The 26,946-nt window shown below is 37.3% G+C and overlaps 1 protein-coding gene across 4 annotated transcripts in view; it reads left to right on the top strand.

The window, feature by feature from the left end:
- The window catches only part of ZDHHC14 (zDHHC palmitoyltransferase 14), a 110,978-nt gene that overhangs the window by 68,094 nt on the left and 15,938 nt on the right, over positions 1 to 26,946 (top strand). For all 4 annotated transcript variants that reach the window (XM_074166498.1, XM_074166506.1, XM_074166488.1 and 1 more), the window contains exons 3-5: positions 6,464 to 6,622; positions 18,779 to 18,916; positions 22,653 to 22,701. In XM_074166498.1, coding sequence (XP_074022599.1) covers positions 6,464 to 6,622; positions 18,779 to 18,916; positions 22,653 to 22,701 — 346 coding nt within the window. The remainder of the gene's footprint in view (positions 1 to 6,463; positions 6,623 to 18,778; positions 18,917 to 22,652; positions 22,702 to 26,946) is intronic.

Here is a 26,946-nt window from a genome sequence, read left to right as displayed (position 1 = left end):
GAGGGAGAGCCAGGTTCGTTACCTTGAGTACTTGACCGCAGCAGTCTCCAATAAGCTCAGTTCTGCTCGAACGTAACATCCTTAGTTTCTCTGGAGTGATGTAGTGTTCGTAGTCTGTTCATAAATGGAGTTGACATGTGCTCAGCAATAAAGAAATCTGGAATTTTACTCTATAGCTCTTAACAAACTGTTGCTGAGAATATCTGAACTGTGGTCTCCTCCCTGCCTGCCCCCCCACTATTTTTCTGCACAAATTTTGCAGAAGTTACACGTTAAGCTCAAAGGCTGCAGCATGTGCTAGATTTTAGCTGCTTTCTTCAAATTCTTTATTATGATAGAGGTATTAAAATGTTTGCCATTCATTTGAGTTTCAGAAGTGGTTGAATTGTCTTGCTTAAGCATCTGAAAACCTCAGAAATAAGGTATATAGCTTCATATGGCATAATAGAACAAAAGCAACTAGACGCATGAGGCTTGTATAATGCAAAATCACTGGAGATAATGTAGGGTTATTTGCTATGAAAGTGCTATAATTTGTCAAATCCAGCATGACCACCTCCCCACCGTCCCCATCCCTTAAATGGGAGGTTATACTTGTTGATTTAGTATTTTTACTTCAATTATAACTTTCATGACAATTGAAGTCATTTTTTCCAGGGCAACGCCAATGGTAGTTGCATTCTTTTTATGGTGCATATAAGCATGTTTTCTGCTACCGCAGAAATACTATACAAAATACTATATTGAGAGGGGCTGTTGTTTCTCTGGGAACATGAAAACTAGGAGCAGCCTTATTTTGTAACCTCTTTGCAGTTATGATACGTGTCTCTTGTAGTTATTTTAGTGTGAAGTCCCCTCAAGTGGAAAAATGTTTATAGGATAATAAACTCCTAAATATGAAGGCTTAAAAAGTATAACCAAACCCAGCAGAATGGGTTTTCCAGATGGGAAGGTGTTTGTCCATATACATCTACAAGATAAACAGTTCTTTTACAATATCGATCTCTATTGCATTGGATAGATGATGCAGATAAATAAAAAAATGATCATGGTCATTTATCCTTCCAGCCTTAAAAAGGCCCATCTATAGCAAGGAAATGCTTTGGATTTTTCTTCAGGGTAACTGTCTTAACTTATGTATATCTTCCTAGTTTATTCTGTACAATCAGCTCAGGCCAGTTCACAGTTTCTGTTTGCTTTCTTGTGCTTTTTCAAAAGCCCCGAATTAGCTACATCATCTCTGCAAGTTGGCTTTGTCTTGGCTCTCTCATTTTCTTTGGCTGTCAAGACTGCATTTGAGACTTGCCCGCAGTTCCTCGCCTGTCTTTCAGTTGTTTTGAAATGCACAATTTTGATTTCCTTGGAGCCCTATAAAATTAAATCTGTGCCACAGCATAGGCATTTCAGAGAATGACAGTAGCCTGAGCAAATACAGACCGCTTATGAGTACAACGTGGGTATGTTTTTCTTTCTCTCCAAAGGCTGGATACCAGCTTGATAGGCTAATAGTGATACCTGATACTGCACGCTTTAAACGATATTCTTAAAATAAATTTAGTTAAATTACTTTGTGTGTCAGGTAAATCTTTCAGAAAGCTCTTGCTCTCTGTGCTTCTTTCCCTCAGCAAATCACTGAAGATCATATTTCTTTCAGGGGGTGAGAATACCTTTCATGTAAAGTTTTAAACCTCAAGAAGATAACAATTCTGCTCTTAAGAAAGTAATACACAGGTTTTTTCTGAAATCGAAGCAGTAAGTCTTTTATCTAAAGTCAGGAGCAATATTTGGTTGGTATCTCTTGTTGGCTATCAGAAGAATTATGTGAAGCATGCAGTTAGCAGCTGCTGGTTTCAGTCTAAGCCAGGTTCCCAGTACTGTTTGTCCCTGAGATTACTGTCTGGAAACAAGAAAATGTTGAGTAAGTTCTTTTCCCTAAAAAAATCAACTTACTCTTTCCTCTTGCAGACCGCTTTTGTTAAGCATGTATCTTAAATCTAAGTGATTAAACACAGAGGAAGACATTTCTTAGAGGAGGTTTGCATTTATGCAGGGGGTTTTTGGGTGGTTCATTATTTTGTTTGTGGTTTTTGCGGTTTTGTTTGTCTGTTCTTCAGATGTTATAGGTCATACATAAAGATTTTTATTTTTTTCATTGCGTTATCTGTTTTTCTTAGCAGGAAACATGACAACTACTTCAAGTTACTAACTTTTCTAATGATATTTGTTGACGATTGAAATTGTGTCCCTTTAAAGTTGATGGCAAACCTTGCATAATATGGATGTTAAGTTTGTGTAGAGACAACATGGAGCTGGACCTTCTAGAGATTGTTTGTCCTAGGATCTTAGGAAAATTGACCAAAAAAGCAAGTGCTTGATTGAGTGGGAGAATCCTGGTGATATACAGGATTCCAGCCTCTGTGTCTCATCTAAATAGCACCTTCCATTTGTTTTCAGTGTAATAATTTGAGAGATTGGAGTTTGTTGTCCCATTAGAAGGTTGCTAGGCTGTGCTGTATCTCCATTAAATACTTGGAGTGACTTTCTTGCAGCATTTCAGGTACCTTGGTCCTGCAAGGATATGGATTGTATGTTTGGGGTTTTTGTCATAGGGTAATAAAATGCTGGAGCCCCATCTAGTGCATGAACATTTAACACTGCTGGAGAAGTTATAAAATGAGAGGATGGAAGGCAATCCCATTGAGTGGGAAAACTTTACCCTTGTTGTAAAATAAGTTGCATTACTATGTCAGTAACAGATTGGAATAGAAAAATGTAAAACATAGGGGTCAAACAGAGGTTTAAAGGGACCAAATATGTTAAAAGATGTAAGGATATTAAAAGATTTAACTGTGTTAGAACCCAAGTTTGAGCAGTCCAGTTGAAGTCTGAAAAACCACTGTGAGACCAGGACATGTTTAGCGAATTTAGGTCAGATAAAGCTGATTAAATCCAAGCACATTTGACCTTGCCCTGTTGCTTACTTCCAGCAAAAAATTGTTAATAAACAGAAAGACTGGGACTTTCGGGTTTGATTATGCAATTTAGGATTGTGGGTAAAATCCTGACTCCATGGAAAGTCAGCAATAAAGAAAAAAAACGTTTTCATTAATTTCGTTTGCATCAGCTTTCACCCTTGGATTTTGAGATTAATTTTCCTCAGAGAGCTAGGATTTGCTGTCCCTGTGAACTTGAACTTCCCTGCGAATGTTTGGAAGGAAATCCTCTTAGAAAACCAGCGTTGTAAGTATAATGGGCTGGCCAGTAGTCTCCCTTCTCCACCAGAGAAGAGGGAAGTTGCCTTTGAGATTCTACCATTTTAGAGCCCATTTTAAAACAAAATAGTTACAGTGCACTTTTTGAACTTCTTGAAAGGTGGGAAAATGCTGGCTTTAGTCAATGTGCATTTTTTATACATAAATGTTTCATTAGAAAAAAGAGCTTGACCGGTTTAAGTAATTTTCTTTGGATTATTATGTACATACTCAGGAATAATAAGATTTTGTAAAAGAAGAAAATTTGAAATATTGTAATTTTAGGAAATTCAATGCATCAGCATTTCTAGCAGTATAGAAAGCTACACCTATATAAAACTCAGGCTTCATTAGTGATTTTGACTATTACATGCTTAAATTTTAGTATGAGTGTCAAATGGAAATGGCCGGTTTATTAGTGAACACGTTATGCGTGCATGTGTTATATGCTTTATCGGATAAAAAGCTAAATGGGGCTAATGACCTACTTTTTTTTTTTTTTCACAATTTAAGTCTATCTTGACCAGACTATTGTCAGAAGTGGGCATAACACTGTGTTTTGTAAGGTCCATGGATTTTTAAAAGGACTGAGAATATTACAAGCCTGCTGATGATGATGTCACTGAAAGTACAGTGTATTAAAATATATTTATCTTTTTCAGTGATGGTAACTAAAATCAGCTATAGGGGACTTTTAATAATAAAAACTTACTATGGTGCTTTTCTCCCCTAAAAACTATTGTCATATGTAGATCTGTACTAGTAGTACAAGTTATTTATTTCAGCATTTCACGCGGCATGTGATAACTTGTTCTACAGAAACGAAGTTTTCATTGCAAATATGGAAGCTTTTTAAATGTAATCTCTGAATGACAAGAAATTCCTCCCTGTGTTCTGGATTTAGAAATCATCTGTAAAAGCTTTAAATAGTATAAGCACAGTTGTGCTATGCCCTCAAAAGAACATCTTTTCAGCTTAGTTCTAAATTAGAATGCAAAAATAAAAAGTTCCTTAACTCAAACTAGTGTGTCATGAGGACAAATAAACTGTTATGCAAGCAAATAAAAAAATTGGTTTTTACTATAACCTGAAGAAATGAGATTATTTCTATTGATCTCATAAAATTCTTGTATCTGCTAGGGTGCTTTAAAATCACAATCATTTAATGAGTTTCTTTCAAACAACGTAATTGTAAAAAAAAAAAATAATAAATTCTATATTGCACAATAAATAACTTCTATTGTCTATTTGTGCTTCAGCGTGTAAATACACTAGTAGCTTGTAATGCACTACATATTTAATCAAAAATACTGTGTCAAGTAGTATTGCCCTTGAGGTCAAAATCAGTATTATTGATTGCTATGGAAGCCATACAGTAATCTGTGATTCCACGTGCAGATCATAGGACCTGGCCCAGCGTCCCAGGAACGTGGCAGGGGTTGGTTTAGCTCCAATACAAGCAAATGTCTGTACTTCATCAGGGTCTATCTGGTAGGCTGTTCCTGAGCTGCTGTTTCTTCAGTTTTCCACACTTCATTCTCATGAGGGACACTTAGGAGCTTCACACCCAAATTCCTTCATTCCCAGCTATTGCTCCACTCCTTCCACCACCTTCTTGAAGGGAGTTTTGTTTCAGTGGTCAAGTTTACAGTGGTGTCCCACAAATACTTTTATTGATGCATGTTTATGGATTGGGTGAGCATGTTGCAGGTGGGAACTTCTTAAGCTACATTTGCTGCCAAATAGCATATTAACAGGTTGCCCAGAGAAGCTGTGGATGCCCCATCCCTGGAGGTGTTCAAGGCCAGGCTGGATGGGGCCTTGAGCAACCTGGTCTAGTGGGAGGTGTCCCTGCCCATGGCAGGGGGGTTGGAACTGGATGATCTTTAAGGTCCCTTCCAACCCAAACCATTCTATGATTGTATAATTACACCTTTGCTAGCACAGCTATGCTCTCTCTGATTTGAATACCTTGCTAGGCAGAAGGCTTTCTATTTGCTCCCTTGGAAAAATGTGTAGTTTGTAGGCTGTGTAACTATGTCTGCAGACCTGGAAGAAATTGTAATTGGGGGTGTTATTTCTAGCAATTTGAGCTCAAATAAAGATCATGGATCTTTAGTAGCCTGTCATCCAGCCCCGTGCTTATCCAACGTGAAAGTGAGGGGGACAACTTAAAACATAGTTGTGCAGGTGACTGTGACTTTGAAATGTAGTTTTGTTCACATATTGGAAAATAGTTTATTTTACTTTCCTATTGTTCTTCCTGTTCTGCCTGGCCAAGAGTAATAACTTTGTTTTATTTTCACTCCTGTGGTTTGGTTTGATTGTGATTATACAAGAACAGATAAAAAGGTACCGCTTTTATATGTTCAGCTTTCAGAGTATAGCTCAGCTTGGGAGCATTTAAAGGACAAAATTGATCTTCAGTGATTTAGCCTAATGAGTCCTTTAGTTGCTGGAAAAATGAACGCTGATGTCCTAAAAAAACCAAAAGCAAGCAAGCAAACAAAACCCCAAACCCCACCGCTTGTACCAAATGAGGTAGTTGGAAACTATTTTTATGCAACAAACTTCAAGATGTGTAAAAGTAAATCCAGGAGCTAGATTTTCAGACTTTGAAACAGCAAGAGCTGTGAAATACAGTGGAACATGTTCAGAATAGTATCACAGAATTTAAGAGATCTCAAAGCAATGATTGATCTTATTTCTACTGTGTGCCAAGCTCTAATGACAGAGCTGCTGTTGCTTAAGTAAATGTGCAGGTTCTATATTAGATTGTAGAATATCTGCAACTCTTGTAGAGAAACTTTTTGTTATTATAGGAATTCTAAAACATTGAGGAAAATGCTAAAGATAACTTGTCCGGGTTTTACCATCCCGCACTAGTAGTCGCAGTTGTCTTTAAAATATTCTTTATGAACTAGTAGGGGATATGAGAGTATAAGAGTTTTGAGATCAAGATAGCTGTCAGTATTTCAGAATTGGGTTTGGGTGGTGGTTTTTTTTTTAATTCAAATTCCCTATGGATGCTCTTTGTAACTAACTATCTTTCTGTTACATGTTATTTTAGAAGAATGAGAAGGGAAAAAAGTTCTTTAATTTAAGCGTGTTAATATAAATTTGAAACTTGCTATAGCTTGCCATCAAGGACAGTTCTGTCCATACACCATAGCTCATGTGAAAAATTCAATGCCTTCTATTTCCATGTTTAGATATTGCAAATGGCTCCAGTTCAGGAGGATACCGTCCCCCTCCCAGAACAAAAGAAGTGATCATCAATGGACAGACAGTGAAACTAAAATACTGTTTTACTTGCAAGATTTTCCGCCCACCTCGTGCCTCACATTGCAGCCTTTGTGATAACTGCGTAGGTGAGTAAAAAAAGAGATGGCGTATGTTCAATTTAGTAGCTTATATATTGTAATGAATACTCTTGGTATGAGAGAGAAGAGAATCAGAGCTAGCGACTGCATTACTCATCAGGTTACTTGCTGTGTTCATCCTTCTTTCCTACAATGTCTGTTAATGTTAAGAATTTTAGAGGAGGCAGAAGAGGAGATTTGGCCTAACAGAGAGTTGTTGCTAATCTAGGAAGAAGGAATAACTTCTGATGCATACATCTTTCCTAACCAGCTCAGCGAGATGAAGAACACACCTAATTTGAACAGGGCTGCATATTATGTGGGATGAACTTCCCAGTGCAGAGAACCAAGCCTTACAGCAGGCTCTAGGTGATTCTTACCTTTGAACAGTTTTAAGACTAGAAATTTCAAAGTCAGAGTCCATAAGAAATTACTGGGCAAGCATGCTATTTTGAAAGTGAGTAGTAGTTTTCAGGACCTAAGGATATTTTTTTCATGATAGAGCTTTTTTTCCTCTGAACATCTTGTCTTTTTTCATGACTCTTTTCTTTGGAGGGCAGACAAGGCGATTAAGATATGCTTGGATTTAAAAGCAAACCAAAAAACCTCACCAATCAAATCCGAGTAGTTTTCTAGTTAATTAGATCACATTTAGAGTTCAGTGCAGCTGATTAGCACACTGTAGAGCCTGGATCTTACGCATTCAAGAAAATAATGTAGAAAGATGTCTCCAGCTGAGAAGTGTAATTGCAGCATTCAGCAATGATATTTTTAGATATAAAACAGTCGTTGGAAGAATTACAGTTTCGTTTTAGATGATATACATTTTGGGAATACACTGACATCAGAGTGATAAGTTTGGCCTTTTGGCCCTGTTACAATCAATTGGTATCTGTAGATGGTTCCTTCAGTAAATTAGTTTTTCTGATGTGTTAGAATTTTGTAAGTGTTGCAAAAGCCATTGAACTTGGCAAGCAGGGATGTTTATGAATTGCAGTTGACCCATTTTCAGAAAAATATTTTATCAAATGTGTAACCTGGACATTAGACCGTTGTGGTATTGCTCAGCAAACCTGATAATGTGAAAATGCAATTGTTGACCACTGCAGTAAATAAAAGTTATGGGCTGTTGTCTTTATCAAGAGTGCATAAATAAGAGTAACACCTACACACACATGCTGAAGCTTTTTTTTTTTTTTTTTTAAATAGTGTTTCAGGTTTTTTAATAAACTGATATGAAGAATTTTTCTCCAGGTTATTCTCTAACCTGATTGCATCCTTTTCATACTAAATTTGGAAAACCTACTCTGTGAAACATACAATTAGTGATGGTGCATAAACAACTTAATCTTTGTCTTCTGGTTATGTCTGGGATGAAGCAACAGATGTGAATTATTATGAATATATATCAGAAAAGAGTGAGCAAATGACTCATATAAGTGATAATTGTATCCAAGGAGATTAGTCTTTTCTGCTCATAAAATAGGTATGATCGTTGTAATTTCCTCTTGCACATGTTTCAATTTGAAGTTATTTGTATTAAAATATTTCCATCCATTTATTGAAATGAACATGCTGTGTTTTTTCTACTCAGCTTAAACTATGACTTCTTCAGGGTACATTTTATAGCACTTTTTTTCTCCTGATTCAGTACAGATACTTCTCATAAATATTCACGTGTATTGAATGCAAAAAATGAAGTCTACAAGTACTTGCAACTAATTTGCTCTGGAAAAACAGGTGTCAAGAAAACGGGATTGCTCATGTAATTGTGGAAAACTAACAGTCTGAGTGTGTGCGCTTAATCAGAATGTGTATGCAGCTTACCTGCACATCTATTGTCTATATTATGATGTTTTTATTTAATTTTGTTTTGTGAATAAATCTTGTAATAGCAATCACTATCATTTGCTAGTTCCTTACTGATGTACTGAGCCAATCTAAAAATATTCCTGCTTCACACGCATACGGGTATTTAAGTAACTTACAATTGCAACTCACTGCCAATATGGCCATTTGTTCCCTTTTACCACATAGTTCCTGAAGCTTTTGCTGCATATTTATAAACTAACTACAGGGACTGTGTGATACAGGGATGGAGTCTTTCTTCAAACCAGCTCTTACTGCTTAGAAAAAACAGTATGCTACTTTTACCTAAAGACGTTTTATGATATTGGTCAAATGAAGGCAGTGTGAAAGAGAGGTTCTTTCATCCTGTATTTTCTATTGATGCTTTTCATTCTGTAAGGAATACTTAACAGCATTTTAAATGTGTAAGTACATAGAAAAAGTTATTTATTGTTGGTTTTTTCCCCCTTTTTGAATGAATTGCAATTAGTAGTTAGTAATACTTCAGTTTCCTTTAGCTTTACAATATTTTCATAGTAGTATCCAGAAAAATCTGGATTTTCATAAAAACACAGTTTATTGCATTTATGTAATGCCTTCAAAAACTTGGTTAAGTGTTCCCTGAGGCAAATATCTTGGGTGTTTTTCTGACTTGGTTTCTTTAACTACCTTTGTGAATGGCAGTTGGAAGTTAGCCCCTCAAGGGTTTTCTGTGTACCATTATTAAATGTGTACCATTTAATAATTCTGTGTACAATTTTAAGCAATGTGTACCATTGCTTAAAAATGATAAATTAATTTAAAATAACGTACATGTAAACACAAGAGATACAGACTTAAAAAAAAAAAAAAAAAAGGAACAACCGCAGCAGATACAAATTCTGAGCTCAAGGTGTTTACTGCTGGGTTTTGATTCCACTGTGTCATGCTCGTAAGAAGCCAGTAGTTGGGCTTGCTTCTGAAATGACCAAATGACCTTTATTTATTTTTGGTCATTTCAACATCAACTGTGTAATTCCCTTTTTTTGTTTGTTTGTTTTAATAAATAATTTTTGTCTTGTTTAATTTGATTTCTAAAATAGAAGCTGAATGAGAAGCACCTATTTCCAAACAATTTATTTAAAAATAGTACCGAATGACTTACGAGAAACAGTGGAAAACGATTAACAAGCAGTAAACAAACTTAGTCCAATAATCTAAATGTCTAAAGCCTTCCTTGCGTTCACATGACACAGTTTTGCTTGTCAACCGAAGTAAGGCAAAAATCTAGTATGGTGGAAGAGGAGTTCCACCATTAATATTAATCTAAGAGAATATGGCCTTTCTATTTGTTTCAAAATCTATATATTGTAAATTTATGTGTCACTGATGGATAAGGATCACTTCTCTTCTCCGGTTCCACTGTGTTTCTTTCAACACATGATTTCTTTTCCACGGAGGATTCAAAGCTCAAATTTTTGAAATTGGATATCACAACTGAACATTGAAACGTTTAGTTTGGTTTTTCGAAGACCACTGGTGAACTGGTGATCTCTTTCCAAAGATCAAAGGGGGTTATTCCTTTCTTTTCAATAACTTGATGGATCCTAGTTGGTTGCCTTCATACCTCTTTGAGAGGTATGAAGTAGTGCTGTGGGCACAGGTACCATGACGGCATTTTCTATCAGTGTTTCTGTTTTCTGTAGGAGATAGGATTCCTCTCACTTGCAGGATTGATTGCTTTTCTGTAGAGCCTAAACATGAGACCATGTGTTGAGATTTTGACAGAAAATATGCTTTATTAGAAGCCATTAGACACCCCCTTTCTGGTTAAATTATTGCTTCTGTAAAGCACTTATCCCAGGCAATTGTAGGCATTGACTTTTTGGTTTTGGTCTTCACCGAAGAATATTAATTTATTGTTTTGAAAATAAAATAAGTTATGTACCCAGCAGTATGCCAAACAGCAGAATTAAGATAAAATAATTGTTTTTAAAAGTAGTTTCCCAGATTAGGCACCAGTGCTGTAAATTTATTTTCTTAAGATAGGGAAATAATTATTAAAATAACATACAACACACACAACGTAAGATAAAGAGTGGGAATTACCAACGTCTTCTGGGAGAAGCTCTTCCTTCCCTGTAGTCACTGCAGATACCACCATCTTCCAGCCTGCAGAACACAAATTACTTTAAAAACAGGCTGAAAGGTGGCATTATAACACTTGGGTTTTTATAACACTGATACTGTGTCTGAGAATAATTTTCCCAGGGCTTTGTGGTCCTTTATAATCAGTGTGTATTTACTTGATGTCAGGGCTTTGTTTTGCTTAGTTTTAATTCCATTCTCACCACTCTTCCTTCATTACCTTGTTATCTCCCTTCTTGCTTTCAGTTCTTTTTTGTGACCTTTGCCTATTTCTTTCCTTACATTTCCTGCAATGAAGAGAGTACAATTTTCACTTCATTTTGGGAGCCTGATTTTTGAACCTGTTAAATCTTAGCTCCAGGTCTCTTGAAGTGACTCTTTAGCTGAACAGTTAAAACTACAAAGAAAACTACAAAGTTGGCTGCGATGTCCTTTTTTTTTTTTTTTCTTTTCTTGTGTTTTGGGGTTTTTTTGCCAGTTTTTACATGTGAGAAATGGCTTTGGCTCTTTTTGTTTGTGCTACCTTTTTGGGACACCCAGGAAGCTGCCAAATGGAGTACACACCAGCACTTACAGAAGTGATATGTTGTTTGTTTATGATTATGCCATCTGTATGCTAGATACACTTTAGAAATTCAGGGACCATGGCATGTGTGTCAAAGAGTTTTTAAGTCTAAGCCAAAGCACTGCGAAATATGGCAGAAAGTGTCTTTAAAAAAAAATAATAGTATTTTAGGTTACTTCAGAGAGAGCAGCTTATGTATTGGTCTGCATATAAAAAAAAGCAGATGTGATCATAATACCCAACTGTGTAAATTATGTTGTAAACCTCAGATGTCAGAGTGAAAACTAAAGAGAGAAATTACCAGGAAAAAATACAAAAAAAATATTATGAGCCTATGAAAATAAACAAATATATACATGAGGTGCAATAACAATTTGAACAATGGTTGAGGAATTCAAAGGCAGATACAAGGCAGCAACAGAAGCATGTAAAAAATATGTACTTTCATGTAGAAAAGAGAGGAACAAATCCATGAGCTCTGTGGATGCTGATACCTGGTAAGGATACCACGCTTCCCCTAGGGACAAGGTGGGTTTTTAACTCTCTTCCTCCATGGTTGGGTGTGTGTCTGGCACTTGTTTGGTTCCCAGCACATGAAGGTATTATATTGACAAGAAGAGGGATGTAAGGAGAGATTGTTAAGCAGAGAGGTCCTTTGCTGTGCGCTCTTCCTACCTACCAAAGAACAGTCATTTTAAACTGCCGCTGCCTTTGAAAATGTCGCCAATAATGTGCATGTAGTCAAAGGGATTTGTTGTTAATTACTCCACATTTATTATTGGAGGTAGCAGCAAAGTGAGCTATGTGACGATATAGTTTAATTACGATGAGCTATCCTAGGGCAATGGCTGGATGTTTTCCAATAAATCAATTGCTATTTTTATTAACAAAATTAAGCCTGTTTATTTTCTTTTTGTGAATGACATTAGTCTGCCACTATTGAAGTCATTACTGATTTTCTTTAGAAAACCCCTACCCAAATAGCTTAGCTGTCTGGGACAGTATTTAGACAATTGTGAGTGAAATATTTGTTCAGTAGCCCTTGTGTTTGTGTTTCTCATTGACTTTTTGTTGTAGATGGCATTATTAATTTATTTCATTAATAGAGGCCCATCTTTCCCAATGTTACATTGCTGTTTCAGTTTGCATCACCTTGTAGAGATTAGTGTAGTGTCCAGACAGTAACCTGGAGTAAAGCTTTGGTGAGTGTTTCCCAAACGGAAACTTGAGGGTAGAAAGCTCATTCTGTGCCATTTGGTTTTCTTGGGGTGTTTTGATTTGGAATCAGGGTACAAAAGTACTGAAGCGTGGTGATTTAAAGGATCCATTGTGCATTGTGCATAACAGATGTTCTAAAATAACATCAGCATGCATATAAAAGTAACTTGTAATTAATCTGTCTTTTGTTATTCACCCTTTTTTTCATATAAATTTCTACTCTGATTTCATTCCACAAAAGTAACAACAAAGGCATTGCCAAGGGAATGACTGACACACAGGTGAATGTTGTGCAAGTTAAATTGATCCGTGTATTTGATTGCTGTTGCCAATTGATGGCAAGTCCCATCAGCATTTTTTTTAAGTATGATTAAACAATTTTCTTTGGAGTGATGACTTAAGTTAGTGGAACGGAACATCTGAGCTAAGTATAGGATATGGATAAGGATAAGGATTTAATATGCTATGAATATCAGATACAAGACTTTTTTTTATTAATTATGTTAAATTACCAAACATTCTGAACTGACTGCGAAGGATTAATGCCATGGTTGTATTGGCTTTTGTGCATATGCACATGACTCTCAGTAGATGGGGAGGAAATAAATGCTTTTTGTAACAAAAAGTCTTCCTTATATGGACTTTTAAAAACCTCATTTGTTTTCCTAAACATTTATAGAGCAACCAAATTCTGAAAGTACCATCTGTCATACAAAATATCAGGTCTAGAGGCCTGAATAGATGTGATCATATCATGACATCATAGTCCTACAAAAAGCTGTAATTGTCATCATGACAAATCTGTGCAGATGTGTTGGGATCTCTGCATAATTGTGCAGTGTGTATCCAGGACAATGGACCTTGGAGTCCTCTGTTGTAGTGCTACTATCAAAAGTAATTTTGAGTAATGCTGGCCCAGTTGGTTGAGTTGTAATGTGTTGGTTTGGGTTTTTTTTTTGACTGTTGCAAGGTTTGAATAGCGGGCTGTTGACTCTTCCCAGTCCCGGGCTACATGTTTGCCTGTGTTAAATAAAGGTGATAACATTTGGTGAATGCCCTTAGGTTTGTATCTTTGCCCTACGACAGTTTACTTGAATGGGAAGGCAGAATTAGCAAGTGAATTCTCACTTGTGCTCATTGGAATCTGCTAGCAATGTGACCTAGATATTTTTGCACCTGTAGATTTTTTGTGGTCTTTCTGAGACCTGCCTTCACATTAAGCTTTTGAAAATGTATGTTGGCCTGCAGTGACCCAGTCAAGCAAAGGAAAAAAGGAAGCAGTTCATAAATAACAATAAATGTTTCTGAGATCACAGTGCGAAGAGATGAGAAGAGCTGCAGACTGAAAGGCCAAGCTGGCCTACAAATGTTCCATATGAAAAATGCTTTTTTGTTCCTTGTAAATTATAAAGCTTTTATTAAATGTTCTGAAAGAGGAAGGAAAGCATTAGGGTCATTTTGTGCATGGTTTCCTGGAGTGTAGTGATTGAAAAATGGAAGCTGAACATTTAAGGATTTAAAGAGTCTACATGCTGTGCTGTGGAAACATAGAGATTTGACTCTCCGGTTTGAGCTGCAAGGAACATGCTTCAGTGTGGTTTCTGAAGGAAAGTCCATTGCTAGTTAAAATGGGAAATGTTCTTGGTTTTGTTTTCACCTGAGGTCTCCGGCAGTTAATGTTTCTTAAGCAAGTTTGCAAATGTAAATGTTTCAGGGAAGGTAAAAACCGAGACACATGTCTAAAGTGTGATGTAACTTGTATGTTCTTCTGTCATCCAGTTAGAATATATTATTAGGTGAGTGTTAATGAGACCGCAGAGTCATGCTGAGAGCTTGCTGCTTCCAAAGAGACAGTATCTGAACTTCATCCTCTTTTTTTTTTTTTTTTTTTTCCCCCACTTGTGTGATTCTCTCCTTTGTGCCTGTTCACACAGCCCTTAGTAACAGACAGCCATTGCTAAGTCACTTTTTCTCACCAAGCAATGAACAAAAGAATTCCATTTTTTTTCTCTCCTGCCAGTTCAGGGAACTGACCTTGACTCATCAGCAGCTCAGACAATGAAAGGAGGAAGCGGGATGAAGTGTCAGGAAAGGCAGCATGTTATATTGTGAAGCCTCATCCTTTGGATTTGGTTATGGGGGTGCTGGCTATCCTCAGAAGCTATTATCCAAATCTGAAGTTGCTGATCACTTGGGAAGGATTAGTAGAATGAAGTCACCGTTGCAGGTTTACTGACAGCTCTTGAGGTTTCTTAGCTCTTTGGTTTTTTGTGGTCTTTACAGCAGCATTTTTTGTCTCAGTTTACCCATCTCCTCTTTCAATGATACTTCGCCTTATAAACTTTTCTCACACATTTTCTCAGTCTTCTTTGTTTGCTTCAGCTTTTGTTCTCAGACCCTGAAATACTAATCAAAACTAGATTTCTCGTGCAGTCCTAATAAGCCTTAGCCTCTAGTAAGGTTGGTGTTACAGCTAAGCTGAATTAACACCTCACTGCTTCTGAAAGGGTCATTTCACCCCTTCTCTGGCAGCATGTTCTCACTGCTTCGCTTGGGCCAGCTTTGGTGTTTGCCTAATCATAGAATCATTCAGGTTGGAAAAGACGCTTGGGATCATCAAGTCCAACCATCAACCCTAGTCTACAAAGTTCTCCCCTACACCATATCCCCCAACACCACATCTAAACGACTCTTAAACACATTCAGGGATGGTGACTCAACCACCTCCCTGGGCAGCCTATTCCAAATAGGCTCCAATACTGTGATGAGCTGCTCTGGGGAGCTGGGCAACAGAAAATTAACCATCGTTCTAAGTTGATCTGTCTCTGTCAACCAGCTCCCCAACAGGGTAAAATGAAAGCCAGGCTTGGCCTAAGGACAGAGAGCCATAAACACACAGGCAAGAGATTATTTGCAGGACTGCTAAAAGGGGGGAAGCTGGGCCACCTGCTTTAGCAGTCGCTCTCGATTAGGTAGGTATGGCTGTAACGTCACACCACATCCCGAAGGCAAATACTTTGCTGCTTTTGCTTCAAATTGAGCATGGAAGGATGATCTATCCCAATTTCTATATCCCTAGGATGCTTCCAAAGGCAAACTTTTCAGCCCTTTTGGCTTTCTTCCTCCCTCATTAAGACTTCTAAGACACAAGACAAGAATTTGTATTGCCAGTGTTTTGATCTCTAAATTTGCCTCCAATTTGTAGTTTGGAGAAGAGGAGGCTGAGGGGAGACCTCATTGCCCTCTACAACTCCCTGAAAGGAGGGTGTAGAGAGGTGGGTGTTGGCCTCTTCCCCCAAGGGAACAATGACAGGACCAGAGGAAATGGTCTGAAGTTGGGGCAGGGGAGGTTTAGGTTAGATATTAGGAAGAATTACTTTACTGAGAGGGTGGTCAGGCACTGGAACAGCCTGTCCAGGGAGGTGGTGGAGTCGCCATCCCTGGAGGTATTTAAGGAACATGTAGACATGGCACTTCAGGGCATGCTCTAGTGCCTGAGATTGTTGGGTTGTGTGGTTTTGTTTGGTGTTGGTTTTTTTTTTTGTGTGTGGTTGGACTCGATGATCTCAAAGGTCCCTTCCAGCCATGAAGATTCTGTGATTTGCTCTGCATTTTAAGTTTATGAGGGCCGGAATTCCCAGTTTTTCTCAGCATCAGTAGTTTTTCATTTCTCAGTGAAGGTAAATCTGAATTTTGCTGCCAACGTTGTCCCAGCTGAGTAGAGATGTCAGGCAGAGCTTCCTTTTCCAAATCCCCGGTTGTTCAGTTTGCAGGCATCTGGAGTGCTGGAGGTGAACCTTAAGATACTGTGTTATTTCTTCATTAATACTTACTAAGCCATGTTGTCTTGCAAGGAAGAAGAAAGAGCTCTAGACTTAAGAGCGTTTATATTTCTTAACGGCATTAGAAGTTAGTCCTTAATATGTGTCCGTTCATTTTGCCAGAGTTGGCTGTTTTCTCTTGCATTAACAACTAAGCAGAGCAGCTCACAAGCTGTAAGGCTGTTATCTTTAACTTGCATTTACATATTTGTGCTCTGCTGCGTAGAATAATCCCTTGCTTTTTAATAGACTGCTTTGCAGCATATAGCCTAAATGTCACATCCTTTTCTATTTTATGACTGAGAAAAATGAGGCCCAGTTTATTCATTCATAACACTCATGTAAACCCTTTAATAATTCTCCTTTTTCATGAGTGCTGGTTCAGTTTTCACACTGTAGCTGTGGTTTTTTTCATATTAGGCCTTTTCTGTCCATTTCTGCTTTACAAACATCTCAGGTAGTTGCTTACCTTACCAGTGATTGGTAAGGTGTTTATTGAGAAAGCAGAGCCTCTCAGTTCACCAAGAAAGTTTGAAGACAGAAATTGGAGAGGAGTGACAAGTAGGTTAGAAATATCGAGTCAGTCTTTAGTAAGGGATGTATGTGTGTGTGTATTTATAGATGGGGGGTGGGTGTGTGCATATGTGTGGTTTTATGTTTGTCTGCATTTATCTGAATCTATCAAATAAATGACTACATATACCAAAATATTGTTGCATGGCTAGAAGCAGTAGGGTACAGAAGTACCCCAGTATTATGCTCTTTAAAGGGCTCTGCAACTGTATTTTTCTTTGTGTTATTATTTGCTCCTGTACCCATTCAATGAAGTAAAGTGTTTATCGGAACGTAAGGACTCATTCAGAAGCACAAATGGAAAAATAAGCACTGTTCAAATGCAATGTCAACATATTCTGGGAATATAACTGTATTGCACTTAATAAAGGTAGTATCGCCTACCTTTTTAGATACCAGAGTGTTTAGTTCCTGGTATTCTTAGCAGTACTCATTAAATCAAAGTATTTCTGAAGGCTTATCCTAAGAAGGTCCAGTAACTTCACCTTGAATAACCGCATTGGAATTTGAAACAGATTTATGGCAGAAACATGTGGTCCAAACAGCTGTCACACAAAACCATTTAAAAAACCCCTGAAAGTCTGGTGAACTCAGAAATCTGTTGTGCATGTCGTCTTGACTTTTTTTTTTTTTTTTTTTTTTTAATGAAGATAATACTAAACACAACCTTCAAGGAAAACCTGTAATGTAGGTCTTTAACATAAAGCGATAGCTAAAATAAAGTGCTGTGCTTGGACAGATGTGCCTTTTTAACATAGGACTTAAGGACTTCAAATTTATAGCTCGCCTTTCCTGTGGAACTACAAATAGTTTGATATCGTACGTCAATGGAGGCATAAAAGTCACAGAAAACAAAACAGGATTTGGACAAGGATCAGAGAGAGAGAGAGAGTCATCATGAAAGCATCTGTCTTATGTTATGATCTTGGATTTGATTAAAAAATGAAAATTCTCTCAGTGTAATCTCTCCACAGCAAAGTTAGGAAATGCCAGTTTGTTTCCTGACAATTGCTCTATTGCCAGTTCCCAGCACACTGGGATGGGGAGGGGAGTCCATGCTGCCTGGGCAGAAGCAGGGCAAACTGTTCCCTTAGCTGCTTTCCAGCGCTGGGGAATTTCCCTCCCGAGTGTTGGGGACACTCGTTTCTGACCCACCCTGGCCTTTTCCTGTCTCATGAACAAGTTCATCTCTCGGGGAAATAAAAGGCAAAGAGTTTGGTGTAGTATAAAGAAGAGGGAGCCTATAGTGCAAAGGGTAACAGAGCATTCAGAATGACATCCACCAATTTTTGTACCATGTGGTTTACAGATTGAATAGATTATTTAAAAAAAAAAAACAAACCAACCGACCCCAAAATCAAAAGAAGCATAAGCAAATTTTACAAGTCTGTCTGAATTTTAACGTTTGGTTTCTGTGAATGATTTTGCCATTTTTAATGTTTCTTTATGGCAGTGCCAACTCTAAGTGGAAAAATAGGTGGTCTGGAATGGAGAATATTTTGAATGAAGCAATAAAAGGAAGAGGGAGAGTGTAAATATTTCATATACCATAATGGGTGGATGAGGTGACAGTAGATATGTCAGAGGTGTGATCATGACAGATATAAATAGAACAACATCAAAACCTCCAGTTTTGAGTAGAAGAGTCACTGGAAGAAAAAAAACCCTTATTTTGAAAAAATAAAATACAATTGGGTTGGTACAGCTCCATGTGACAGCGGATAAATACATGCTTATTGGTCTGACTGCACAATCTATCATAATAATGCTGTTAGTTTAACAGGAACTCACCTCAGCCATGCTTTGATTTCTTTAAAAGCTGTAAAGTTTCATTAAAATACTCCTTTTTTTTCTTTTCTATTTTTTCCTTTCTAAATAAGAATTTCTCTGTGGCTAATTTGCAAATGCCAGTTAAATCATGAGTTTTAATATAGTATTCGGAGAGTTTTTTTTCAAATAAACAGCATTTTATTAATTGTTTTCCATTTTTTTTTCTTCTGCCTCTCATTTCAGAACGGTTTGATCACCACTGTCCCTGGGTAGGCAACTGTGTGGGGAAAAGAAACTACAGATTTTTTTATATGTTTATTTTATCTCTGTCCTTTCTGACAGTCTTTATATTTGCATTCGTTATCACCCACGTCATCCTTCGTAAGTATGCTGGTGAAATCAGATTACGTATGTAGCCATTTGCTTGAGTTTTTTATTTTTAAGTTAATCTTTTGATCATTCAGGGTTTATTTATTTATTTATTTATTTGCCTTTTCTCTGAAGCTTCACAATCCCCAGTGAGCCCCATTCTGGTCTCTAGCAGACCCTGGTCATGGTAATTATTGATCTAGTGCTGACTTTATCTTAATACAGTGTTAATTTTCTTAATTTTTTTTCCTTTTATGGATGATTTCTTGGAAAAGCAGCACACAGTCTGTATGCCTTAATATACAGATAGTATCATTTTCCCCAAGAAGTTCTGTGTGCTTTTTAAACTGTAAGCATGGGTAACTGGTCTTCCAAATAAGCGGGTAAATTACTAGGAAACAGACTGGAGCTATTTTACACTTTTTTGTTGTTTCCTGTTTAGTTTTACATCTTTCTCTACCCTATTTTGAACACAAGTTACTTTCATTTGCATAGACATTCTAAGAACAAATTCACAATGGATTGAATCAGATAAACTATAGGGAACTGAATATTCATGAGTTTGATATTGTTTTTTGTTTGTATTGTGGATTGGGTTAGAGGAGGGTATTTTCAAGACTCTTTTGGGTGCTGTCTTTTTTTCTTCCACAAACCTAACAAATTTTGTTAGCTCCTATATGATGATGATGGTGTTTTAATTTATGGTAATAGGTTATATGACTTTGTCTTTAAAGATCTTTTGTATCTTTTAACCCCATAAAACCCCATAGTGGGTTTTTTAACCCGCTATCACTAGGAAGCTCAAGAACATCTTTTCACTAATTATATAGGATATTGCCTTGAACAGTATTTCTTTAATAATTTTGGAAATGTGATCTTTTTATTTCTTTGTATTCCGTATTACAATGGAAAATTGATAAAAGCAATAATGTCAGTTTGTAACACATTTATAAAGCTAACTTGATAATGGCAACATTTAGAGACTGTTCTACTGAAAAACATGCCAGATTGTGCTCAATTTCCTAAATTGCTTAAATTGCTGAACATGGAAAATTTGTATTTTAAGAAGGAGAACTCCTGCTCTTATTTGTGCTTCACAAAAGAAGGATAAAAGCACTGAGGGGTTCTCCTGTAGCTAAGAAACCTAGCGCACAGGCTAGAACGAGGGGCAGTTAATTTTGAGGAAGTCTGGATCAACAAGTTGTTCTCACTGCCAGATACAGCATTTCTAATGCTGGTTGAAAGAGCTAAGAAAAGGTATACATATTGTTTTAAATGGGAAAGGGAAATATTGGAAAGAGAACACTTTCCATTAATACTTAAATCCTTGGAGTTTATTTGGGCATGGGTTTGTTCTGTCATCTTACTTTGTTAGTAAGTATTTACAATTTAGTAGTTGAAGACATTACCAGTCTGACAATGTAAAACTACTTTTCAAGCTAGTCTATCTTTATTTCACAAAGACTACAGTGCTTTTTTGCTTTAGTTTTCAGCATATGAATTACCAGTATTATGCCACTATTTCATGTTCTGTATGTCAAGTAGATTTATGCAGTGGATTTTAACTTTACAGTGTCCATACCTAATTCTAAGTATGAATTAGACAAAGATCAGAGAAATGAATTGTGCCTCTTTGTGCCTGAGAAGCATGTTAGCATTGTGTAGGTGTTACAGAGAATGTTTAGTAAATGTTAAATGCTGAATTGTCTAAGTGTATCAGCTGTAAAATATTCTTGCTAGGGAGATTTATCTGCCTTGGATGAGACAGGAAACACCTCCTTAGTTCTAAGGATTGGTTGGTCCTCAAAGGCAATGGGAGCAGGTACGAATTGTGATTAGTTCTTCAATGTTCTAAATGCTACATTTAGTTTCAAGCCCAGCTTTCAAATTTATCTTATCTAATCTTGACTGTGTTAAAAAAAAAAAAAAGATATCTTTACAAATAAGGGGTTTTTATCATATCAATCACTCCACTGTCTCTGTGCCTACCATGCTTCTGGAAGTCCTCATATCTACCCTGCTGATAGGATTACCTTCAGCAGCACTTCATTCTAGATATCCAATGTTAGACTGAATGCCTGCTAACAATATTCACTTATAAATATCCCTCAGTCCCCTTCTAGGAACTTGTACGCATTGAAGTTACAAGAGAAAAAAAAATTCCTTTTTAGTTCGTTTTAATAGGGAGGTTCCTTTTCTGACCTTGTTGATTACATGGGAAACCTGATTTGGGTTTGTTTGCGGTTTTTTTTAATGTCTCTTGATTTATACAAATTTTTGAAATTTGTATCATTTTTAATACAACTTGCAAGCTGGCATTTTTATAATTTTTGGTGGGCCTAAGGAGTGACGAGATATGAGATACATCTTAACTTTTTGTTTTCTTTAGCCTTCTGAGGCATTTATTGGAAATTCACCCTTTCCAGGGTTAACAATACGGCACATAATATTAGCAAAGATGATAAAATGAATTTGTGAATCAGATGCATTAAATGTATTGTCTTGCAAGTTTTTTTTCCATCTCCCCAAGCTCAACACATTTTCAGGAGTAGTGTCTGTCTTCACAGCTACTCAGCTCTGTTTGAGGCATCAGTATTTCAACTGTTTGTTACAGTGAGGATCCTTCCCCTTCTGATATATTGGGAACTGCTTGGAGAGGGTGTGACCAGCAGTAGGGAATAAGGATCTCACCTACCTGCTGCCATTGTCATTTAGGATCTTAAAAATAGTAAGAAGCGAGGGGAAGTTCCATTAGTCTTGTGCCTTTGAGGATAAGAACCAGTTATGAGAGTCTGAAAAGGCTCAGAAATAGAAGGTAAGTAACTTTCCCTTTTTTGATGTCAAACAGTAAAATTGATCAGGCAGGTTTAGAGAATATATATGTGTATACACACACATACGTATTTTTTCTTTTAAAAACATGATTCTTCTCTCTTCATAAAAATCTTCAGATGAGTTTAGCTAAGGGGAATATTTTTTTCTGTGGGAAAGGCTTTCAAGCTGATGCATTGAAATCGCTTAAGTTATACAGTAAAATACAAACTGTGTGCCTGTAGCTCTGTGACATTGAGTCAGTTTCTACAAACTGATTCACTTGTTGCAATCAGCAAATTGTCAAATTACCCCTTTTGATTAACTCATTAACTCAACTCGTGGTTGTGGAACCCAAGTGGATGCTTCTGCATCTCTAGTTCATTGGATCATGCTGCTCTTGAGCTCTCTTCAGTTAGTAGATATTCTCTTACTTGCCCACAGGCAACAAGCACCTATTAGAAAAACCACCTCTGCAGGTGCAGTAGGGGTAGGATTATAGTCTAGAGAACTTTGACTGTTTCCAGAACAAAGGAGGGAAAGTTGAGAATCTGGGTTTATAGAATAAATTTTCCAAGTCAAAAAGTTGCTTCGAAAAATAGTATTTCAAAATAAAAAAAAGTAGCTTATACTTTTTTGCTTCCATTTTAGGTCTGAAAAGAACAGGGATAATCAGAAATCTTGTTCATGGGAAAGTATGCATGCATCAATTTGGTATGACTGAGAAAATATCCCGCAGATGGTAGACCTGATAACTTACCCAAGGGTTTTTTCTGATGTTGTTGCTGCTGAGCAACATTTTTCTCAGATTCACATTAGTAAATCTGTTCTATGATTATTTGGTTGATCTTCAAATATTAATTGTGTTAACTATGGTGAAAACAACCTGTAGTCCAATTTCTAACTCAATTGGTGGTTTTGGGTTCTGTTTCTACAGGTTCTCAACAAACAGGGTTCCTCAATGCCCTGAAGGACAGTCCTGCAAGATATCCTTTCACTGAAACAAATTGTAAATCTTTTTGCAAAATAACATGTGAGATGTGTTTTTGTTTGTTTTCTTGCTGTTGTTGGATATGTGCATTTGGGACTTCATCAGTTAATGATTTAATCACTTTCTGAACGATAGGATTTCTCGCCACATGTTGGAAGCAGGAAAGAGATTATAGCCTGGGGTGGTTTTTATTCTTCGTCTTTTGCAGAGTAATACTCTTGACAAAGATCTGTAGTTTCCATGTGATGGAAATATGCTCCAAATATTTGTGATGGAATCCATAAATATATTTCAGACTATACCCATGCTGTGGTTTCATTTAAAATATTCAATAATTCTGCTTTTACAACAGAAAGTAACCAAAATGGCTGATTCTTGTCATGATAGAAAAAGTAGATTGTGAAACAGCTGAAAACATAAACTGTCCCTGAAGAGTTGAACTCCTGAAAGTATTCGTTTGTTGATTTACTGTTTTCAGAGAAGTCATTTTAAAGTATTAACTTCTGTTAAGTTACATAAAGTATACACGTGCATACACAGGAACTACTATTGCTGTTCAGCCTGGAGAAGAGAAGACTGTGGGGAGACCTCATTGTGCTCTTTCAATTCACGAAGGGGGCTCATAAGAAAGGCATGGAGAGACTTTTTTACCAGGGCCTGTAGTGACAGGGCAATGGGCAACAGTTTTAAAGTGAAAGAGGGTAGATTTAGGTTGGCTATAACAAAGAAAGCTTTTACGATGAGGATGTTGAGACACTGGAACAGGTTTCCCAAGAAGCTGTGGATGCCCCATCTCTGGAAGAGTTCAAGGTTGGGTTGGATGGGGCTGAGAGTAACCTGGTCTAGTGAAAGATGTCCCTGTCTGTGGCAGAGAGGTTGAACTAGATGATCTCTAAAGATCCGTTCCAGCCCAAACCATTCTATGGTTCTGTTCTTTAAATACTCCATGTTCTTTTTATCACTTCATGGGAGCTTTCTGTGTATTTTCTACTCAGTGAGAATGAAAAAGGCTCCTTCTGTCAGAAAGCAGCTACAATAATGGAAAAATGGGAAGCTGGCATAACTTCTGTTTGGTTTCTTCCTTACATCTCTGTACAGACTGTAAGCTTCCTGTTCCTTATGTATATGTATTGAATGGTTTGTGTCTGAATAAGCAGTTTGCACCTCTCACAAAAATACTATAAAAAGAATTCTTTCTTTGTGCTGAGGAAAAGTCTTTTGTCTGTTGTGCCTCCCGAGGTTTGCTTTTTTCCCCAGAAGAGTAGGAAGAAAGAACTCTTGCTTTGTCATTCTTAGTTGTGCATAAAGACAGACCTGTCTTTCCAGCTAGTTTTTCCAAGTGTCATATTCTCAAAGTTTTTTTGTGTGTGTATGCGTTTATCACGTAGAATCACTGAGCTGTAAACTCCCTTTTTAAACAAAACCACCGTTCTGATTTTTTTTTGTACAAATAATTTTACAAAGCACAAACTGTTCTAAATAGCACAACAGTAGCTTCCAATTAAAACAATTGTAATCGCTTATTACAACAGATGATTCGTTCAAATTATTTTCAAACTGAGAGTAGCTTTCAATTGTCCTTAAATCAAAAGGTAGTTGATTATGCAAATGAGGATCCTTGTACAGGAACAATGGGCTGCTTATTCATAATTTGTATTTGGAGATGTGCTACTTCGAAAGGCTCAGTAGCGCATCTGGTAGAAATGGCCTGGTTTGATAGTGATACATTGGACAATTTAATAGCTTGGTTACAATTCCTAACAGTAAAAAATTAAGTTGTCCAAATAGTATTGGGAATGCTGCTTTGGAGCAAGCCAGTCAATTCAGCCACAGAGAACATTGCCATTTCTATCTTGCTGATGAAGTTGTGAGAGAAACCACAGGAGTGCTATACCATATTATGCTACTAAGTTATACTTTATATTGAATAGAATATATTGCTTTTTTGTGTGTGTTTGGTTTTAAATTAAGGGATTTATGTTTAATTCATGGAGCCTTGTTAATCTAACATAACATAACAGCCCCTGCTGTTCTAGAGATCTTTTTGGATCTTGTGGGGAACTGAAAGAAGTCCCTTTCAGTGAGGAACTGAAAGAGGTTTTGAACTAAAAGGAATTCCCTTTTTTGTCAGTAGGGATTGCCTTGTGGAGGGAGAAACACACTTTTCTCTTGAGTGTAATCATAGCAAGGAACATCCTGTTAGTGGTGTGCTCAGTCATCTGATGAGATTTCAGGGAGCCCTTCTCCTTCTTCGGTTCCCCTTTTCTGATGTGGTGGTTCTTCCCCTTGGTTTTGGTGTGTAGATTCTACCCAACAGTGCTCATCTATAGCCTTCCTTACGATTTCTCCCTTCTCAAAGCCCAGTTGGGTGCCCTTGTACTGTGTGTAATGTTTTGGGGCTGTTTCCTTCTTGAACCCTCTGCTAACAACAGTCTGCTTCCTTATCCATTCTCCCTCGCTCTCCTTGCTTTAGCTGTGCCTGTTGCACAGTCAGCTGAGACCCAGTTCCTTCCTTGGGTTGGTTTCACTCCACAGAGTTCGAGGAGGAGATGAGAGGGAGAGAGTAGTGAAGGTGCTGCTCAGCAATGCACTTGGGCCATCCTGCTGGCTTCTTAAACCCCTCTGAGTGAAGTAGGTTCTTGGGGAAGTTATGCAGACAATTGAGGTATTCCCCAATTCATTAGGTTGAGTGCAGACCTGCAATACAAGACCCTTCGCTGTTAACTAATGTTAGTATTATTTATCACAAATACTTAAGTCCATCCATGCATTTTTGAGTCTGTGTGTCTGTATAATGCTAAAGAGCTGTCATATTTCTCTTCTATTAATAGGTTCAGCGATAAGGATGTTTTCGTATGTTTTAAGGCTGTGTCCTTGTTCTGGAATATTTTGAGTTATGTTGTCTTGGAAACTGACTTCACTAAAGGTTGGCATATGGTTAATATACAGATTATTTTTGTCCTATTCTTTTCCCATTGTCTTTTTCCTACTGATTTATTATATCTGTTTTTCTAGGAACCAAAGCTTTTTCTGCTGTTGATTCATGTTCCCTAGAAAAAGCTTACTATTGAAGTGTTGTAGAAAATAAGTCTTGAAGCAGATGTATTCTGACTTCATGGCTATTCTGTATAAATAAAAACATATATAAATAAAAAACTATGGCAGGAAGGATGCCCTTTATGCCTGACTTATATAAAGTTTAGAAGCAACTTCATTGTCTTATTGCTGAGATGATGACTCCTTTAGAGTTAAAGGAATAATATAAACTGTCGTAGGTATGCAACACGGAGTGCTAACTGCCTTTCCTACTATAAAAATCTCACTTCTTAAAGTCTGGTTACTTCTTCATGGCATTTGGGATATGCAGTTTATAAGGAGTGAAAACACAGGTGGTTTGAAAGGTGAAAAAAGAAATTGAGTGAAAGGTGCAAGCTTAAAAATAACAGACAACGTAATAGTGCTGTTTTTTACCTTTCATACTACACTGAGGAGTGTAATTCTGTGCTTTTCATCTACATTGTTGCAGCTGGGAGAAATTAGAACCGATAAAGGTTGGTCATGCAGTGCAAAACCACTCAGTTCGTGTAGTTCAAACCAAATCAGGATTGAAGCTGTTTGTTGATTCATTAATGACACTCATGATTAATGACACAATGATGATTAATGACACGTTAATTATCACTGATTGCTGGATAATTATATATTCAGGGTCAATATTGGTAACAGAAAAGATAAATGGCTGTATTAGACACTTAAGGAATGTTAATAGACGCCTACAAATGTCTAAACAGCATTCTGTAACTCAACCCCCAAAAGTTCTAGTGGTGCACACATGCATATGCACCCCTTCACTACCCTCTTGGAGGTGTGGGTGCTCTTGCTGTACGTGTACCTGTGCTGCTCCCTATAACACGCAGGTGAGAAAGCACCCCATGAGCTCACGTGTGTGTACCTCAGGTGCCAGTCCCTATCTGTCGCACCCCGTACTGGTGGTCTGCTTTCTGGATGCAGACTGCTAATAGTCTTTTACAGGGAGGGTGCTCTGTTTGGGCTCGGCAGATGCCAGCAGAATGACTTGTGGCTGCACCAAACCAAGTTTTGACTGCTGCTGTTCCTGCTTCAAGTTTTCTTCTAAGGTGTTTCATTATTTTCTTACATTTCGGGCTGATGCCTCCTTCAAAAAGACTTCTCCTAATTTCTCAGCTACTGTTTAATAGCAGCACAGCGACTTGGGAGCTGA

The sequence above is a fragment of the Numenius arquata genome, chromosome 2 (assembly GCF_964106895.1).
Source record: "Numenius arquata chromosome 2, bNumArq3.hap1.1, whole genome shotgun sequence".
Classification (NCBI taxonomy): Eukaryota; Metazoa; Chordata; class Aves; order Charadriiformes; family Scolopacidae; genus Numenius; species Numenius arquata.
Note: the sequence above shows the minus strand (reverse complement) of the source record. Positions and strands in the feature narration are given on the sequence as shown.